General features: G+C 30.7%; 1 protein-coding gene across 2 annotated transcripts in view; it reads left to right on the top strand.

Moving 5' to 3' along the window:
- The window catches only part of LOC142331276 (protein FAM76A-like), a 45,541-nt gene that overhangs the window by 9,756 nt on the left and 14,822 nt on the right, over positions 1 to 20,963 (top strand). Inside the window, exons 2-4 of one of the 2 annotated variants that reach the window (XM_075377057.1) lie at positions 7,515 to 7,716; positions 9,749 to 9,813; positions 15,117 to 15,330. In XM_075377057.1, coding sequence (XP_075233172.1) covers positions 7,666 to 7,716; positions 9,749 to 9,813; positions 15,117 to 15,330 — 330 coding nt within the window. In that variant the 5' untranslated portion in view covers positions 7,515 to 7,665. The remainder of the gene's footprint in view (positions 1 to 7,514; positions 7,717 to 9,748; positions 9,814 to 15,116; positions 15,331 to 20,963) is intronic. The other variant, XM_075377056.1, reaches the window with a different exon arrangement.

Genomic DNA, 20,963 nt, shown 5'->3' with positions numbered 1-20,963 from the left:
TAGTAAAAATTTAAATAATTGAAACTGATAAATAACTTTTTGTGGTTTCCATGAAGTTCTTGTAAAATGCTTTCAATTAAAACTGTTATGCGGATGAAAAAGGCATACTATTTTTATGCAGTGGTATAACTTGGCTAATAATATGGCATATTACATGATTTTTGTTTAAATTCCTGATAAGCTACCACTCATTTCAAGAAATACCATTTTTCTTTAATTTGCGGATAAATTTGATTTTTTTCTTTTGGAGGCTTTTGTGACTGAGATTGGCCAGTTTTAAAGAAAAGATCCTAAATTATGAAGTTGTATCGATTCCAGTTGTAAAGACTTTACTTTTCAAGATAGCTAGTGGTGGGTGTATTCTGGGTTTCAGGAAAGGTCCTTTGTATCCTTGAATCGTTCAAATTTTCTAGCATCATGTAAAATTTTGTTTTGATGTGAATTGCTTATTTTGTTGTGGTTTATATGAACTGGAAAAATAGTGATTTTACTAATTATTGTTGCTTACTTTCTGAAAGCCATGGGTTTGATTTTATACTAATTGTCTATTTCAATGCGGGAATTGGAAACAAGTAAATGATAATACACTACTGCAGTAATGTATAATTTCAATCGTATAACGTGTGTTATTAATGTATAACATATAATTGCAGATCTGACATACATCACTGCAGATCTGGGAAAGAAAAATCTGCAACTAAATGCAAATAGAAAACCTATTTCTTGCCGGTGATGATTTGATTTGTTGATATTAAATGGTCATATGAGATGACATTAAAGGAAAATTTATCTTTATTGGACTCTAAAGTTCCCTGTAATCCTTCTATGTTCTATTTCAGCAAATTTACTTCCATTGTTGAATAAAATTAAGATGTTATCAGCAACCTTTTCTGATCATCTATCTGTAATGATAAATGTTTAACTTCTTCAATAGAACAAATTTTGATGACAGACTGGATCCAAAATCCAAAACAGACTGTTGAATTCCACTATTTCTGTCCCAATGATCAGTTATACAGAACCATTTTTAGGTAATGGGTTTTTGGAAGCTCCCTTTAAACAGGTTGATTTATTTGTTTTTCTCAAAAAAGCTAAAGGTAGAAAAGGACCAGGTGATAATAAGATATCGTATAGATTTATACAGAAATCATTAAAAAAATTCCTAATGATAATGTATTTATTTATAACAAGCATTTTGAATCTATACCTGGGTACTTGGCTACTTAGGTAGCTGCACCTGAAAATTGTAAGAGATTAGTCACATTCTGTATTTATAAGAAAGGAGAAGTGAAGATAGTAAGAATTGTAGTCATCTTGTTTTGTAATATTATGGGGATTTTATTACTGGATTGCTGCTGCATGAAATAAAAAATTGGGGAGATGAACAGTCTCCATTGAAGGAATTCCAGGCTGGGTCTCAATCTAGATACTTTAATTTCTTTTTATTAATTCACCATATAAGCTTGAAGTTTGTGCATGGGAATATGAAATGGAAATTGGTAGCATGTGAAAAATGCCATACCAGACCGGGATTCGAACTCGGGACCTTCAGATGAAAGGCCGAGATACTACAACTCTGCCATAGAGAGATTTGACCATGGATAATGAGTTCAACTAAGTCGTTAAGATAAAACTTAAAAGCCTTAAAAACCTTGTGATAGCCATGAAAAGGGCACGTGCGTTTTGTGAGGTAGCTTTGTGAAGGGCTGTTGGGTTTGGAAGCTGGTCTCCGGTGAAGTCGGCTCGTCTGTAGTCGGGGAGTTGCCGCACATCCATTGAAATCGGACCGGGCTTCCCCTCAGCGGCAGTTGGGTCACCACAACAGCGTGGCTTCCAGAGCCCCACATTGTCGGGTTAGCATTGGTTGTCTTCCACCGGTATGGCCGAGGTGGTTCTCCTGGAGCGATCCAACCAGCGGCCATGGAAAATCTGGGTGGCAATTTTCGGTCATCCGATGTGACCTCGGGAGACGTGTTGATGGAGGAGATTGTTATGTTCAATACTCTTTGTAATGAGGTTGAGGAGTTTGTCAGTGACTCGAAGAACGTTAGGGAGAGAAGTGCGACGTGTATGACACGAATGAGGAAGCTATGATTTTTACACCTTTTCAGCAGCCAACCTTGTTGATAGACTACAGGAATACATACAGTAGCGAACAAATAAATTTGAAGAAAGGGAATTTTTGTTCTGTTGTAAGGAATTTTCATTCTGTGTCAGACTGCATGCTGTTGGGTGTTTTGGGTTATGTTGTTAGTTCATATAAAAACAGAATTAGTGGTTTTTGTGCTTTTATAATTCATTGTTAATTAGTTTTTGGTGACCTTGTGAGTTTCTGTAGTAAGTTTGTTATTTGTTTCAAGTTAATACAACGGATATAACCCCCAAAAAAAGAAAACGGCAAAAATTGTTGCTCTGTCCTAACATACACAAATGACTTAAGACAGCTTGCCAGTAAGTGTAGTATGGTTTTTTTTTGTGTGGAGGGGAATACCAGTCCTACGTTCCTTTAGTTGCGGCTTCCCAGGATGCTTGCCATTCTTCCAGCAGTATTTGGTTTGCCTGTTCCTTAGAAACCCCATCGTGAATTCCGCAATCAAATTAATTCTGATGCTGATCGGTGGGTTACCGGCTATTACTCCGACCACTGCCCCAGATACTGTTCGGTATGCCATAGTTGACGCGATCGCCAGTCTACGCTGGCATGACTGTAAAAGCCCACAGCTCCTCTTAATTTTCAAACTGACCCCCAAAAAGACTTCAGTGGGGAAAGGAACATAAAGAATGGACTATTGAGATGTGGGGAAAAGTTATTTTTTCAGACTAGACTCATTCGTTTGTCAAAGGGGAGAGAGAAGAGCCTACATTCGTAAGCACACCTGCAACAAGCTCCCAAACACTCAGCCAAAAAGATGTTTTGGGGGATGTTATACACATGAAGGGCCAGAGACACTTATGTCTGTGGATGGGATGATGAAATCAAATCAGTACATTAACATATGCCAAAGAAAAATAGTCCCACTCATGCAGAAGAACCCAGAACTCATATTCCAACAGGACTTTGCATCGCGTCACACGTCGAAGAATGCAAAAGAGTTCTTCAAAAACCAAAAAATTTGAGTGCTCTTGTGGCCAGGCAACTTCCTGACCTGAATCCAATTGAAAATTTGCAGGCCGTACTAAAAAGAAGATTTGGGAAAATGAATTGTAGCGCAAAAACTGACCTTATTAGTTCAGTGATACAGGTTTGGTTTCAAGATGAAGAAATTAAAAATCATTGTTCTACCTTAGTCGAATCGATGCCAAAGAGGATTAATGAGACAATCGGAAACAAAGGAGGACACATAAACTATTAAATTTGAGTAAGTTTGACTATTAAACATTTTTTCTTTTAAAAATAAAATTTGCTGTTAAAAAATGCCGTGTTTACATTAATTTGTTTGCCACTATAGGGTTTCAGGGTTGGTATGGGACAGCAACAGATTACTGAAATGACACCGACAAAAGAGGACAGCAGCAGAAGTTGTGAAGGCTCAGAGACCCAAGGTGATAATTGATTAACAAGCCAGAAGATGTCACCTCCTCATCATTAAAAGGTTGTGGTGGTGAAGGGGAAAAGGACTGAGGATAATTAGTGTTTGGGATAAATTGAAAGGTGTATATATCATGGCTAATGATAGTGAAACTGATAAAGAAATTTGAAATAATGAAGCAATAAATAAATATCCCATCACAACTGTCACCACAAAGGTCTTGAGGCTGTGGATGATTACATATGACGTTCGACAAGATATCGGTGAGGAGGGGTTTGTTGACGCAGTAAGAGTTCAAAATACGGATAAGTCTGTGGGAGAATTTGTAAGTCTTTTTTGTGGTATTCCAGGCTGGCCGTAGAGTATCTAATGTGGTGCATTATGTGGTTGAATTGCGAACAAAATTCCTAGAAACCGATAGATTATTTATAGACTATCAGTCATGTAAAATTAAAGATTATTTAAATGTCAATCAATGTTTTTTATGTCAGGGTCTTGGGCATGTAGCCAGGGTTTGTAAAGAGAAGGAAGTTTGTTCCTTCTATGGTAAGGACGGGCATCTGGTGAAAAATTATCAGGTTAGGAAGGACGGTGGCCCTCCTATCTGCATAAACTGCTCTTGAGCCCGGAAGCTGGCAAATCACAATTGCCGTTCCAAGGAATGTCCTGTGTACAAACATGTGTGAGAACTAGTGTAGATTTCTTATGCTGTTTATTCTTGGTTTGGTTAGTTTAATTTTGCGTTTAGTATTTTGTTATAAGTTTATTGTTAGTTTTAAGTTATTTGTAGGTATTTTGTTAGTTTTTATGTGATACTTTGTGTTTATTAGCATTTGTTTATGTTTTATGTTTACGACTTTCCACACTTCTTGTTTCTCCTTCATGATTTTTCAGTTTAGGTTTTGTTTATTAGGGTTAATAGGTTTGTTTTTCTAGGGTAGTTATTTTTTTGAGACATTATTTCGGTTTGGCATTTATTGTTGTTTATTCAGTTAGTGTTTTGTATTACGGATAGTTTAGTCTTTATTTGTTTATTCAGTTTATTTAGTTTGTTGTTTATTATTTTATGGGTAAGTTGGATGCCTGAGTTGTGCGCTGAACTCATCTAACACCAGGTATCCAACCTGGTGTTAGGGACTAACACCAGTGATGTAACCACTATCCAAGTGGTTACATCAGTCCAGTTGGGTGGTCATGCTTAGGACCTGATAAAATTATTTATGTTGTAGGTTCAGAGCTGGGCGTGGTACACTGATCTGAATGTCGCTGTGGCATTTGCATCAGTGACATATTGACAGCGGCCAGATGAGATATGTCTTGAGGCCATGAAGATGACCTCCGGTAAAGCCCCTACGGGCTAGGTATGGAGGGATAGTGTGACAGTAGTACCTGTCAAATGGTGGATGTCTTCCCCTTGGGGGTTAAGATGGAGCGGGAAGGTGGCATCCATGCACAGCGACTCCCTTGGCAGGCCGGCCAGGCCTGCTGCTCCAGCAGGGGATGTTGGCATCCACCAGAAGATCCCACATTGAGTCGGCCAGAGAACTTCTTTTTATTTTGCTGCTTCTTCTCCAGGTGGGGGTCGATGATGAATTGAAAATTCATTCTTCTGTTCACTGCTTTTATAGGTGCCTGCGAGTGGTGGGAAAGCAGCACGGTCAGCTACTTGAGAGTAACACTTGTGCAGGCATGTATGTATACTGTACTCCCGCAGATCTGATCTGCCAGCTTTGCGTTCACCTATAAAAAAATACATCAAATTATACACATGTCTAGCAGTGTGTGTAAAGTTATACCTACAGGATATGCAAGAGATGTTTTTAATGTACACTGAACAGATATCCAGTTCACTATGAAAGAATTAATCAAAAGAAAGTTCTTTGTCACAGTAGATTGGGAAATTTTACAATAGTTGTATAACACCCATCTTGACAGTTCTACAGTGAATAATCTTTAAATTACTAATATAATTCTACAGGTTGGAATTAAACTAAGAGTATTTTAAAACAAAATCAAGTAACAATCAACTTCATCAGTGTTAAATTCATGGAAAGAGGTTCATTGTTAATGGGATAAACAATGCTAGGATAAAATGGATTTTTAAAGCTAGAATAGAGACATTACAATTAAGTGATTATTGTATCGCGGCTGGTAGTAAAATTTGTTTATGTAACATGAAAGTAGAAGAAAATGTTCATTTTATTTTGGTTTGCCTCATGCTTAATGAGAAGAGTGAATTATATTAAGAGAATAGTCTTTTTGTGAATTAAAGGTATTATTAAAAGAATGAGACTAGGTTAAGTTAAGTAACTATTGTAAATGCACATGGCATAATTTAATTATTGATAGGTTTTATGATTCATTAAGGTTTAACAGTATCTATATTAATATTTAAAGTTTAAGAATATTTTATACTTATAATGATATAGTTTTCTTTTTTAAGATTATTAAAATTTGTTATTGAATTAGAAATATAAACTAAAATAAATAGAAGAAGAAAAAATTATTTTTTTTAGATCATTATTGGACTACTTTTGGATAAAGCTGTTAACATTACTGCTAACACTGGAGTAATGTGTTGGTGAAAGTTGATCAAGTCACAAAACTGTCAATTGACCATAGTTATTCTGCTGGCATTATTGACATTTCTTTTGTATTTGTGTTTTTTTTTTTGGTGGATCAATAAAAGCTTATTATTATTATTAATTCTTAAAAAACCAACTATAATTGCATGACACCCTGCTAGTGTTGCGTTCGCTGTTATGAAGCTTGACAAGTATGTGTCAACAATTATTAGGTTTTTGGTCTACATAAAATTATATATAATATTTATAAAAAATAGCATTAAATGGTTAAATGGTTTTATTAGCATTAAATTTTAGGGTTGTGTTCTGGGAATCATGGGGTAAAAAATTTAACAGAAATTTAATAATATTAATAATTATTAATAATAATAAATAATTTAATTTAATAAGATAAATAATTAAGACTGTCTGTTTAAAGAGAAGTTGGTACTTACGTATTAACGCCACCCACCGCAGTTACAGCTTTATTTAAAAAGAAAGTAGTCAATCGGATTTTGGTGGAAAATGAACAGTCTCTTTATTAATTTTAATAAATGGTTATTTATATTTATTTATTTTATTGATATATAACCAAACTTAACCTACGTTCGCTTCGCTCGCGAACCTTGACTAACAGGAATGTTTTGATTATTTAAATAATAAATAATTGCAATAATTACTGAATTTATTAAGTAAATACTCAAAAAATTACGGTGTTAATTAGTCAAGGTTAGCGAGCAAAGTGAGCATAGGTTAAGTTTGGTTAAATTAATTTATAAAATAAATAAATATAAATAACCATTTATTAAAATTAATAAAGAGACTGTTCATTTTCCACCAAAATCCGATTGACTACTTTCTTTTTAAATAAAGCTGTAGCTGCGGTGGCGTTAATACGTAAGTACCGAGAAGTTTTATTAGTTTGCCATTTTTTTAAATTAGGGATTTTTAATTTATTAGTATGATGTTGGCACATAAATTATACAGATTATTAAATATAAGCAGGTAGATAATTATCCACAAGTATAATTAGTGTAATATAGAATAAAATTTTGGTCTGTTCCATATGCTTTTGACTGAATAAAATTAAACTGAATTTAAAAGAAATTGTTCATATTGACATTAAAATTTATGAATACTCATAATATAGCAATCAACTTTTCAGTTTCTTAGTTTTAGTTTGTTGCTTGATACTCTTGACTGCATCCTCAGAGACTCAGCTAGTTAACTGATCTTTCCATGAGAGAGTTGAACAGATTATCTGATCTTAATTTGTTAATTAGATCATTCTTCAAATTTTTGACAATAGAGACCGATTAACACTGAACAATAACATCCCCGATAATGCTCTTTCTATTTAGATGGTTTCTCTGAATAAGGTACCAAATGTCAATGCCTTTCCTAACAAGATTTTACTCAGTTTCAGTCAGATTAATGCACATAGCGTTGAACAAATAGACTGACCAGCGACTGATGTGGGTAACACATTTAAAGAAGCTGAAGGTAAAATGTTTAAAAATTCTAGACGTGCTGAGAGTTTTATCTAATACTTGTTGGGGAGCTGATCGAGTATGCATGTTGTGCTTCTGTCGAGCTCTGGTCTATTCCTGCTTAGATTACAGGTGAGTGGCTTATTTGTCTGCTCAATCCACTGCTCTTAGATTACTCGATACAGTCCATCATTCATTCATTCGTCTTGCCACAGGTGCATTTCACATTCAAGCCCTGTGGTTGACAGGGGATTCCAACTCCTGGTGGACAGTTGGTGAGCCATCCCTCTAAGCCGCATCTTAATTGATATCAGGAAGAGCCAAAATCTACTGCTCTGCTGGACATCAGAGCTCAGCTTTTTTTCTTGCTCTAAATATTCAGTTAGCTCCAGTTCTTACTGTTATTCCATGTTATAACCACCCTTGGTGGTCTTTTCTCATTAATTACTGCTTTATAGTTTGTCATATCATAAGAACACAAATCCGGTTACATTACAAGAAAAGTGAATCCTGATACTACAGTTTATAGAGGGCTCTAAAAACATTAATTCTCTTGGTTGTGCTTTTGTCGTTGTCAGTAGAACACTCATGTTTGGTTTTCCCAGCATTGTCAGTGTTTTCATTGTGGAGGTATGCTATTAATAAGGCCTTAAATATAATTATCATTCTGACATATACTTGTCTTCAGATTCCATGAGTGTCTTACAGGCGATTAGTGACCATGTACTCTTTTTTTTCTGTTTAGCCTCTGGAACCCGTACGGTATTATTTCATTGGATGAATGAGAATATACATGAATGTAAATGAAGTGTAGTCTTGTACAGTCTCAGGTCGACCATTATTGAAATGTGTCGTTAATTGAAACCCAACCACCAAAGAACACAGATACCCGTAATATAGTATTCAAATTGTGTAAAAGTATCTTCCATTACTAGGATTTGAACATTAGAACTCTCGACTTCAAAATCAGCTGATTTGCGATGACAAGTTCATCTCTAGACCAGTCTGGTGGATTTAGTGACATGTATTCCATACATCCTGTTGTTGTCCATGAGATTCAGTGTTATTTTTCAAATGACAATGCAACACAACTGTTAGCTTCCCTAGGCAATGAGCGTGGTGATAGTTAAGCAAAAGAGTCTTGTTTCCAGCTTCCTTTCACAAATTGTGTTGTTTCTGATGATCTTTCTGAAGGGTTGATCCATGATGAGTGGCAAAGTAAATTTAATGCTACCGTCTATTTAACTTTGACCTTTTAAGTACAATATCGCCATGAAGCTCCTCATACAGAAATAACCATTAGGAGGAGGTTATTATTTGCCATTTGCAAATAGGGCACAGTAGGCTTGCTTACTCATGGATATCTCATGACTCTTGACTGATGCACAATTTGTGTTTGTGTTTGCTGCGAGTGCCAATTAACTATACACCACATCCTTGTGGATTGTGCCATTTTGTCAGAAGTTTAAACTAGGAGCTAACTTCTGAAATATCTTAGAGTCAATGAGACTATGTTTTTGAATGTTTTAAAATTTCTTAGGGCCATCCTTTTATATTCAAATATTTGATTTTTACTGTGTTACTTGTATGTTTTTATTATGTATGTTTCAGCTATTCATGCCATTTTGCGTATGGCAGGTGGTAATTTTATTGTTTTAATTTAGATTCTTAATGTAATGTTGGATTTTAGTTTTATTTTGCTTTTAGCATACTTCATTTGCTGTGTTTTAGTTTTTTAATTTAATATTTATTTATATACTATATAAATATAGTGTCCAGGTGCTGATGACGATACTTCATTGTGCACTCAGAAAAAAAAGAAGTAGAACAAATAGTTACAAATACTATAAGTAATTTTTCCTACATCTGAAATGTCTGAAGACTAACAAACTGATAATTGAAGGTTGTAATTTAACGTTGAAATGCCAATAGCTTAGCCACATTTTACAGACCGGTTCATATAGATACTACTAGATGGTACAAGTTAAACATTGTAGTGTTTTTTCTTAGCGTGCTGCTGAAATTTGTTTTGATTATTAAAATGATCTGGCAGTTGAAATAAGGCAAATAAAAAAAATATATTTAAAAAGTAAAAGCAAATATCTGTTGTTGTTTATTGGAAATGACTGATTGAAATCTTACATTGTTTATTGTTACTGTATAGGAATGTCGAGGTACTTATCCTGTTGTAAAATGCACATACTGCAGATCAGAATTTCAACAAATGAAGTAAGTGGTTTTATATTTTCTGTCTTGTTCGTAATATATTTATTTAATGTAGTTTATAATGTTTTTGTTTTGCTGCCGCATCTGATTTATTGTGAAAATGTTTTCAGTGAACTACTACTGGTTTATTTGGCAAAATTCTCATGATAGATGATATTGTTTGAGGTATTGGCAAGTATTAGCTGTCAGGGGTGAAAGTGAGGAAATAGTCCTATATGTACCATAGTAACTAAATTATATACTGTTTGAACTGATAAATTAATTTAGTCCTTATGCAATCCTGCCTACTCATTACAGTGTTGTTAAAACTTTTTTTATTTTTTTTAAATGATATAATGATTTAGTAAGAAAACATTGCAATTTTATGATGACGGCTTGATAATAAACTTAGGATGGTGTTAATGCAGAAGCTACATTTAACTACTTCACATTGCATTAATAACTACTTAATTCCTTATTCTATATATCCATTACCTCAAAATAAGATTTTTCTTCTACATATTATGTTATGCCGTTAAACAAATTATTTTAAATTAAAATTTTAGCTAACATGATTTATTTATTTAATAAGGAGGGTATACGCATAGTGTTATTATTTTAATAAATTGTATGTCCTGTTTTAGGACGATAGTTCATTGCGCGATATTATTATGCTATGCAAACTATGAAGTTCAATTAAAAGAAGGTGTTTTCAGTCATTAAAATAACAATCGGTTGCATCTTATTTAAAAAAAGTATCTAAAAGAGTAAAATTCACAATTTATTATTTTATTTTTTGTAAAAATACATGTCTATGTATTTTTTCTCTTTAGCTGCTGTAGTTTTAATAAGTGTTTGTTAATGAATTACGTAGTACATACACTACTGTTATGTTAAATATATTTACGTACATTATTAGTGATGGTGAAATTTGTTTATGTATATAGGTATTTTGAATAAACTTTTACCGGTTATGAAATAGTGAAATGCAGTCATTTCAACAAATATTATTTCTGATCAACCGCAATTTTGAAATATCCACGCTCCTCTTCCCGGTTATTATCTTGGATAATCGGGAGTTGACTGTTTATTGATTAAAAGATGAGGTATATAGTTGTTATCAATTAAAAAATTTTAAAAGGTTGCTAAATTGACTTCAGTACATAAAAAATTCACTAAAAATTATACACAAACTTTATCAGGATCTAAGCTAGCTTCTATACTATGTATTATTTATCTTCAGATCTTTGTATCTGAAGAGGGAATTATTCACCCGGTAGAATTTTAATAATTTTTGTTTTAAATTAGTGTAAGGTAATCGGTTTAAAAATGCATTATTTAATAGTTGTACTAAAAAATTCATCTTAAAACCATTTTATAATTACATTGACCACCTAATTTTCAACATTCTTCTGTTAGATTACATTTGGAATACCTTTATTTTACTTTCCTGAGGTTATTATCATTTTATGCTATGAAGTTGTATACTTACACAAATATTAATTTTCCCCCCTAAATCTGTGATTTGATATTAGCAAAATTATTTCTTGTGTAAAGTCTATTCTTCCATATCATAATCTGCTTTAAATAGTTTACATAATACATTCCTTTGTAATTTTACAGCCTAAGTTACAAAATTCTTAGGCATTTGTTGTATTATATTCCCCTGACTTAGGTTTTAATTTACCATTCTTTAATGTTACTTTTATTAACTTAATTTTTTTTTAAATCTATTTTTTAACTTCTGATTTTCATTACAGTTGATTTCCATGGCAGTGATACCATCTTTGTTATTCTTCCAGTAGCTTCTAAAACTGAATTTCTGTCACAAAAAAAAAATTGCTGGTTATGATTAGCATTGCATATGTTTTTGGATACACTTTAAAGTGTACCTGCTGAAACTGATAAAAAGTTACCTGCCATGGTGATACTAAATAGAAAGAAATTTTATTTTTTGATTTCAAAATCTGCAAACAGTTATGTAATTCAAGATATCATTTTTTATCATCTGACCTCACCCGTGTATATCGGATGATAGTTTGAAAAAATGATTAATTTTTACAGTATAAATGTAACATTTCAATATAGCATCATTAATAGAAAAAAGTGTTTTTTATGTTTATATAAAAAGTTTATTTTGCAGATAGTGATTTAAAAATACATACATATATTTATCTCTTCCCTAAATAAATATTATTTTTTATTAAAAACATTTTACAAATGAATATAATTTTTATCCAAACAGTATAAACTCATCTTTGAGTTGTAGGAAAATATTTGTTTTGTTAATTATTTGTTTTTATGCTTTTTTACAATTATTTATTGTCAACATATTTGATTATAGTAGTTTGTCTTTAATAAGTAAACTATTACTGATTTATTGTTTCTAAAAAATAGAATAAGTATCTACATACCAAAAAACATTACACAATCACTTTATGTATGTTCAACAGTTTGTAATATATATGGATTGCGTGCATGTTATTGTTGAAAACAGTCTTATTAAAATAAATATGTATTAAAATAATTCATTGGTTAAATAATAATGATGCAGATAAAATAATCTGATATACTGTGTTGATTATAATGCATGATTAAACTTTAGTGTGTAACAGTGGATTACAACATAATTTTAAACTGTACAGCATTTAATTTTCCCTTGATTTTTTATAGATTATTTTTTAATCTACACAAAAAAAATTAATAAAATGTTACTTTAATATTTACTCATAAACATTTAAGTAGCCCAAAATAAGTTATAAAACTTAAGGAGCCCAAATCTGTAAACATTTTTATTTCTGTAAGAAGTTATAGGATGGTTTTATAGAATGTTTTATACTGATTGATTACTCTTATAATTTTAAAACACCCTGCCATTAGAGAAGTTATTCAGTTGAGTCTGTATATTGCTTATCTGGGATTCTTCTAGGCTGAACAGAGTTTATTTCTTGTGACTCTTGTCCAGATTGGAATTTAGGAAAAAAAAATGTAAAAATTTGTTATCATTTTTGCTGGATAAATATGTCCTGCAAAAGATTTTTAGTGAATGTTTGATTTTTTTTTGCAAACTTTCATGTGAAAGCTCCTTCTCTCTTCTGTTAAAAAAGGTTTTGTGTGATTTTTATTTATTTTGGGCGTTTGAAAGAAAAATATACATCAGAATTTGAAGCTCAGGAAATTGCTTTGGTTTTGTTGAATGTATCTTGTGTATTCAATATATAAATATATATATATACATGAGGGTAAGTCAATTATTATCCGCAATGTAGTTATAAATTTTACTGCAATACAAATAGGAAACTTACATGTACATTGTTACATCGTTTTTCAACATAGTTCCTTTGCATTTCAACGTACTTGGTCCATCGTTGCACAAGCTTCGTGATGCGCTCATAAAAGAAGGTTTTCGGTTGAGCTGCGACCAGGAATGTATCGCTTCTTTCACCGTTTCTCCGAGGTAAATCGACGGCCCCTTAATGCCTCTTTGAGTGGACTAAACAAGTGGTAGTCATACCTTACTGGCTACTCCTCCGTATAGTCCTATACGGATGAGCCAGTACTTCAAAGATGGGTTTCTGGAGCGTTTCAGTTGTGTGGGCAGCAGTTTGTGGACAGGCATTGTCGTGCAACAACACAACACCTTTCGACAGCAGTCCTCGGCGTTTGCTTCGAATTGCAGGCTTCAGTTTGGCAATAAGCATCTTACTGTAATGCGCGCAGTTTATTGTCGTGCCCCTTTTCCTCATAATGTTACTGGGACTTGTGAGTCCCAAAAACCCGTAAGCATCAGTTTTCCTGCGGACGGTTGGGTCGTGAATTTTTTTTGCAGGGCGAATTTGAACGTTTCAATTTTATACTCTGCCGTTTACTCTCCGGCTCGTAATGATGGATCCATGTTTCGTCACCAGTGATTATTGTGTCTAAGATGTCCTGTTCGTTACCATAGCGATCCAAATATTTTTGGCAGATGTCCAAGCGCGTTTGTTTATGCAGCTGTGTGAGTTGTTTTGGGACCCATCTTGCACAGACTTTATGAAACCCAAGTCTGTTGTGGACAATTACGTAGGCAGAACCGTGACTAATTTGCATACGATGTGCCACTTCATCGATAGTTACTTGTCTGTCTAAGAAAATCATGTCACGTGCACGCTCATTGTTTTCCTCATTTGTGGCGGTAAACGGTCGTCCATCTCCGTCGTGCGTAACACTTGTGCGACCGTTTTTTGAATTTTTAAATCCATTCGTAGACACTTGGTTGCGGCAACACACTGTTCCCGTACTGTACCGAACGTCTTCGATGAATTTCGGCCCCTGATACACCTTCCGACCACAAAAAACGGATCACTGAACGTCGCTCTTCTTTGGTGCAAACAGAAAGCGGAGCAGCCATGGTTAACGACAGGGCAGCGACACTGGAACTAACTTAGCAGCATCAAACCTGCACAGGCATAACAATTAAACCATGCATGCGTCGTCTACGCTACACGACAGTACTACCAACATAAACAAAAATATAACTAAATTGCGGATAATAATTGACTTACCCTCGTGTATATATATATATATATATATATATATATATATATATATATATACATATACTCCTTTTTCTAAAACCGATACTTTCGGGAATCATTTTCCTCTGCACTATTCAAATTATATTAATCCGATCAACCCAAGTTCAGAATTAATAAAATAAAATAGGATGACACCTACCTTATTCCATAATCCAAGCAAGAGCGCTTTCGCGAGTACTCGCATAATCAGTTGCTCTATGATTTTTCAAATCTTTTGTTGCAAATTACACATTAAAATTGAGATTTAAAATTGTTAAAAGATCCTTTTTCAATTAAATCAAAACAGAAATAAACCCAAATTTTTTTTTAATATTAAAAATTTTAAATTAAAATTAAAAATGCATATATACAAAATATGAAGTCAATAATAAAAATTAAATTGAAAATCAAAATTAATAATAGTCACATAACTTTGGCTAGCTAGTCTACATGGATATCTAGTTTATTTTTATTAATGTGTATTATATTTATTAATATAATAATATTATATTTATTAATGTGTATTTTATTTTATTTATTAATTTTATTTTTAATTTTTAAATTATAAAGCAACTGATGATGCGAGGTTTTAATTACACTACATTTAATTACACTAAATGTAATTTTACACAACATTAAATTTTGTGTAAAATTATCACAAATCAAGGAATATTCCTTTATTTGTGATAATTTTTTTAATTTTACTTCGTTCAGGATCCATTTTATAATTTTTATAAATAATAAACCATTTGATTTTATTTTTTGTTTCAGCAAAGTTAGTACGAGTACAATATGTAATAAATGTGAGCATAATGTCAAACTGTACGGTAAACCATCTGCATGTGAATATTGTAATATTATTGCTGCATTTATTGGCAACAAATGTCAGCGATGTACTAATTCTGAAAAGAAGTACGGTCCACCAGTTACATGTGAGCAATGCAAACAGAAATGTGCGTTTGATAGAAAAGATGATGATAAAAAGGTATTTATTATTTATCTACATTTTGTGATTTTTTTTTTTTAATCCTTGGTTGTGTATATTAATAATAATAAGCATAAAAGATATAATTAATTATTAGACATAATCATATTTTGTTAAAGTATACAAAAAGAACAAGTTGTGCGAGTGCTTTCATTGAATTATTGCAATTTTAATTTTTAGTTCTCCTACTATGTGTTAAAAACTACCATTTTAAGGAACAATATTGCTGCCCTTAATTATGTCACAACATTACATTCCTTGAGAATTGATTTCTAGCGCATTGTAGTTGATGTTCATATGATAAATCATTACTTAGCCATTAATTGAACTTCAATTTAGAATTTAAATGTGGTCTAAAGTAACTTTATGTATTACTTTATTTGAACTAGAGTTATATAACAATATACATCTCAGTGACTTTAATTGCCCAGTAGATAATTGAGTAAACTCTAAGAAAATAAGGAATAAATAACAAATAAGGATATTTGATTTATCAAGGAAGCGATTGATTATAAATATAAAATATAAAATAGTTTTTATAACTACACAGTGGGGATGGATTGCTGGCAGTGTCTAGCTTCTTGCAGCCTACAATATCCTGTTGTGGTACATTATCCCATCCTCTGTACTATCATAGCGTAGCTATATATACACATATACATATATATGTAAAATTACAGGAATTTCTGTGCATCTGTGTATTTATGTTTCTGAACTTTGACAAGTTGCATCTCCAAAACTTGACTTAATACAACATGATAGGCTTTATATGCAGTAGGCTAGATGTAACGCAAATTAGGATTTATGTAAAAACTGATTTTAATGTTAGTGAATATCATACTTGTTATTTTGTCATAATTATATATATATTTTAATATATGTATTATTATTATTATTATTATTATTATTATTATTATTACATTTTAAATATAATTTATTTTTTTAAAAGCACATTTAAACATACAACTGTTTATAAAAACAATAGATAGTTTTAGACAAGTTCTTTTGAAGTTGATTTTTTATACTGTAATTAAAGTCTTACCAGGTTAATTTCATTATAATTTTTATGTAAATAATATGTATTTAGAAGTAATTGTTTTACTTTCACTACATATTGATTAATCATCCTGCATAAATTTTGGAAAAACTTGATAACGTGTGAAAAGTTTTTAGGCATTGAGAAGAAAGTACGGTATTACTGAAACTTAATCTGAATGATTTCATATTGATTTCACTGCATAATCAGGTGATCACTGATTTTGTATTATATGTAATAAATATCTGCAGATGTTTGAATGTATTAATGGTGAAGGGGAGGGATAAACAGCATATATATATAAATTTTATTGTTTATTGTTATAAATTTATAAATTTTATTGTACAATTGTTGCAGTTGATTTAGTGATGCATAATGTACATTTTATTGTTACCTTCTCTAAGTTGTGATCCAAGTTAATTCTAAAAATTGCATTATTCTATGTTTTAAGGATCATTTAACTGTTAAGAGTAGTTTAAAACTATTATTACCTGTGATGCTTAATATTATTGTATGTTGTGCTTAATGGGAAGTTAAATTATTGTCTGAATTAGAAGAAAATAAATGAGCAAATCTAAGAATTTATTAAAAGACAAGAATTATGATTGAAATTAAATATAATGGGTTGACTCTAATTAGAAAAAATTATATTGGTTCCATAAAAAGAATAAATAGTATTTTTTTCATTCCCAAAAATCAGGAGCTCTAAGTTAATACTATAAAACTAATTGTTCAAAAGTTTCTTCTAGGAAGTTAAAGGAAAACTAATTCTAAATTTGTCAGTTAGGCTAGATTAGTAATCATTTTACATTACAACTGCCATCAAATGTTCAGCAGAATAAAGCATTATTCTGAAAGAATGTCTACTGAACTGGGCCAATATTTTTTCATGTGAATGTTTATTAATTTATTAGGCAATACAAAATGTCAATAAAAAAAAAAATTAATAACATTTTTACTAAAAAAACAAAAGCCAGATGTGACGTTTTTTGAACCCGATAATTATTTGTATTACCCAAATTATTTGGCTAAAAAATTATAAATAAATAAATACTAATTAATAATAGTATGCTAAATAAATACTAAACGTTTTAATTGGTTAATTAGAAGAGCCTAGGGAATTTTTCAAACATACTTGCGATTTTAACAAACAAAATTATTGGATTTTTTAAAATCAATGTCTTGCAAGCCAAAAAGTTCAAATATACTGGCAAATGTGAATTATTGCTAAGTGGTCGGTCTATTAATTTATTGAATAATTTATTCTAAAAGTTGCTCAATGGCGGTCAATTTTGGTCAGTTAATCTTGGGAGATAATTAACGAATTGAAACTTTTTTTTAAAGAGGCATCTTTCTGAGTACTTTTAAGCTGTGCTTTTTAAAATGAATTTAGATAAAAATTTGTTAAGATATTCAATTGGTTTAAAAGCAAAAAAATTGCAAGTATGTTTGAAAAGTTCCTTTTGGTCTGATTTTAACTGATTTAAGCTTTTCAAAATGCATTTGAAAGTTTGAGTGCCCTTTTATATGTGATTAAATTTTTAAGTATCTAGAGATTTTATGCCAGGCTCTACATAATTGTAAAAATTGAATTTCTTTAAAAATCGGGATTGCAAAATTATTGTGCAAAAACTTTCACCAATTTTGTTGAAATTTGCCATATTGCTTTATCATATCAAAAAGTTCTTTGAGCCAAAATCTGAAGGTTCTGTGTATAATATAAGTACTCAAAACAATTCCCCAAAAATCTTTTTTTTCTTTATTTTTTTGACATTTATTGCAATTTTTGTATCAATAATAATGTATTTTTCGACTTGCAACCGATGATATTGTGTATAAAATCTAGTAAAAACTTTTTTCTCATGATCTTTTGTCTGCGATTTTTTTTTTAATAAAAATTTAAGCACACTGTTTTCAACTGGCAAAATGAAATAATCATTTCTTATAATATTCTGAAGGCATTAAAGCAAAAATTAGAAATTGTACAAAAAAAGTCCAACCCAAAGCAGATACTGCCTGGACTAGTCTGTTATGAATAGAACATCAGTTTACAACACTCTTTCTCAAAGTGGGCAATAACGCCCCCTTGTGGGTGATGGAGGCCGCTTCAGGGGGGAAGTAGGACGGCCACAGAAAATTGGGGGCGTTTAGGCGGTCTAAGAAGGTGATGGCTGATTAAAAAAAGGCAAAAATTATGTTTTACTGATATTTCAAACTAAAATTAACTACCTACTACATTAGTACAAAAAATTAAAGGGAACCTGTATTTTATGATAAAAAATGATTGTATTCAAACTACTTTAACTGTGAAACCAAGAGGCTTAGAGAGATGAAGAAGAAAAAAATTGAAGCTTGAATAATTACAGTATAATTCAGATTTAAAAGATCATCAAATTAAAAAATAATCATTGAGAAGAAAAGTTGTAAAAATTTGAAAGTATTTTTTCATATTTGATTGAGCGCATGGGGAAACTAAATTTTTTCAATAAACTGCATTAAAATTGTTAAAAAGACTTAAGACTTAATTTCTACTTTTGTATTTCTACACGATTTTTCTGAACTGAAATATTCCATTTTAAAGAGAAAGCAATTTTAATAAAAATATTTCCAAACATGATTAAATATGTGTTTTAATTGCTCTCATTTAAAATGTAAGTTACAACTCAGAAATAGGGTATGCCATGTTTAAAAATAATAACTGCAATTGCTGGTTTTAAGAGCGCATCTTAAAAACAGCAATCGCAATTATTAGTTTTTAACAGATGGTAAGTTTAAAAATTTTGGAGTTGCTAGAAAATTTTTGATTCTCAATGTGGGTGGTGGGCGAAAAGTTTGAGAATCAGTGGTTTTCAAGGTTCAATTAAGGAACTGTTGAATTATTTATAGTAAATGACGAATATAAGAGAAATAAATAATTAGTTATTTGTGACAGATCTAATAATAGCTTTTAATGAAAATAACCTAAAAGTAAAAATAATGAAAATAAAAAAATAGTACTTATATTCTTTAAATTTCTTTATTTTTATATACAATATAGATAGAGAGGTATATTTAAAAAATTGCCCATAGAAAAAAAACTTTTGAAAGAAACAAAGGTAAGAAATCTGCATCTTGATAGAAATAACAAAAGTTTATCGATAACAAACATTAACAGACTGTTACTGAGTGTAAGCTGTGGTTCTTTAAAGTGAAAGAATATGTATTATTTTTTTTAAAAAAAGTAACCTATATTTTCCTTGTTTACTTATTAATTTTGTTGAATTTTAATGTGAAATTGCTTTAGGATATTGGTATAATCAGGCTGTAGATCATTACACTGCAACAATAAAGTTTTAAACAATATTGATGATTCAAAATTAAAAATATCTTGCTGCATTGTTAACAAAAAAAAAAAAATTTTTGGGATGTAAAGTATACAGAAAGTGAGATAATTACAGCAATTAATGCAAGAACTGGTGGATTCCTTCGTTCCATCAGTTTGGTTTGATTGCAAAACATTCCACCAGGTTTGGGTCAGGAAGGTGATAAAAATAATAAAGTTTAATAAATAAAGTATTGAAAAACATGAAAAGTGAATAGGTGGTGATATATATATATATATATATATATATATATATATATATATCTTTACCTATATAATCTGTTGACAATTTATTTTAGTTAAGTTAGTTTAACTTAGTTATTGTAGATGTCATCAATTTTTTAGGAGGTTGCTGAGTTTTTTTAATTTTGTTTTTATTGTGATAAAATCATATAAAATTTATAGAGTAATTTATTAGTTTAATACTTTTATAGTTTATAAGTAAATAATATGTAATATAAAATTACACTTTACAAATAATTTTTTTTTATGTTAGTGTATTTATTTATTTTTCAGGATGAAGAAATTTTATTCCTTGATTCTTTTATCCTTGAACCAACTTCCATAATATGCATATCTCCTACAATGACTCCTTTTGATAGTTACGTGTGTATTTTTTTAATAATTTTATATTTTACGATAGATTGCATTATTTTGCTGCATTGTACGTAGATATATATTGTTTTTATAATTAACATTATTGCATTGTATCTTGTGACAGTTTAAATTGAAGTGAATAGCGTTGAAGAAAAAATTAACACTGTTTTTTTAGTGGTGTAAGATCCAAAACCATCAAAAACTTGCAATCCATGATAATATACTACCAATTCACTTATAATTTTATGTTAAAAATATTTTTAAACTAATTAAATTTAACTTATCATACTTTAAACTATACAAAATTTAAAACCTTTTATTTAAATTAAAATTTAAAAAAAATTATCCCAACAAGAGATAAAAACATGAAATATAAAAATATAAACAATTGTTTAAAATTTCAAAGATCATTTAATTAAAATTAACGAAATCAAAATTAAAATGTAAAAATGTAATAAAAACAAAGATAAAAATTAAATAATTAATTGATGCAGACAGATTATGAAATTAAGCTGTAATTATGAAAAGGTTAGTTTCTATTGTCAGTCAATATTAGAGTTAAATTTTCAAAGTATTTTCATTTTTATAAAAATAGTGATATATTGATAAAACTATGTTCAATTTAGACAAAAAAGTAAC

This window comes from Lycorma delicatula, chromosome 10, assembly GCF_047948215.1.
Source record: "Lycorma delicatula isolate Av1 chromosome 10, ASM4794821v1, whole genome shotgun sequence".
NCBI classification, from domain to species: Eukaryota; Metazoa; Arthropoda; class Insecta; order Hemiptera; family Fulgoridae; genus Lycorma; species Lycorma delicatula.
This window is presented reverse-complemented; position numbering and strand designations above follow the sequence as displayed.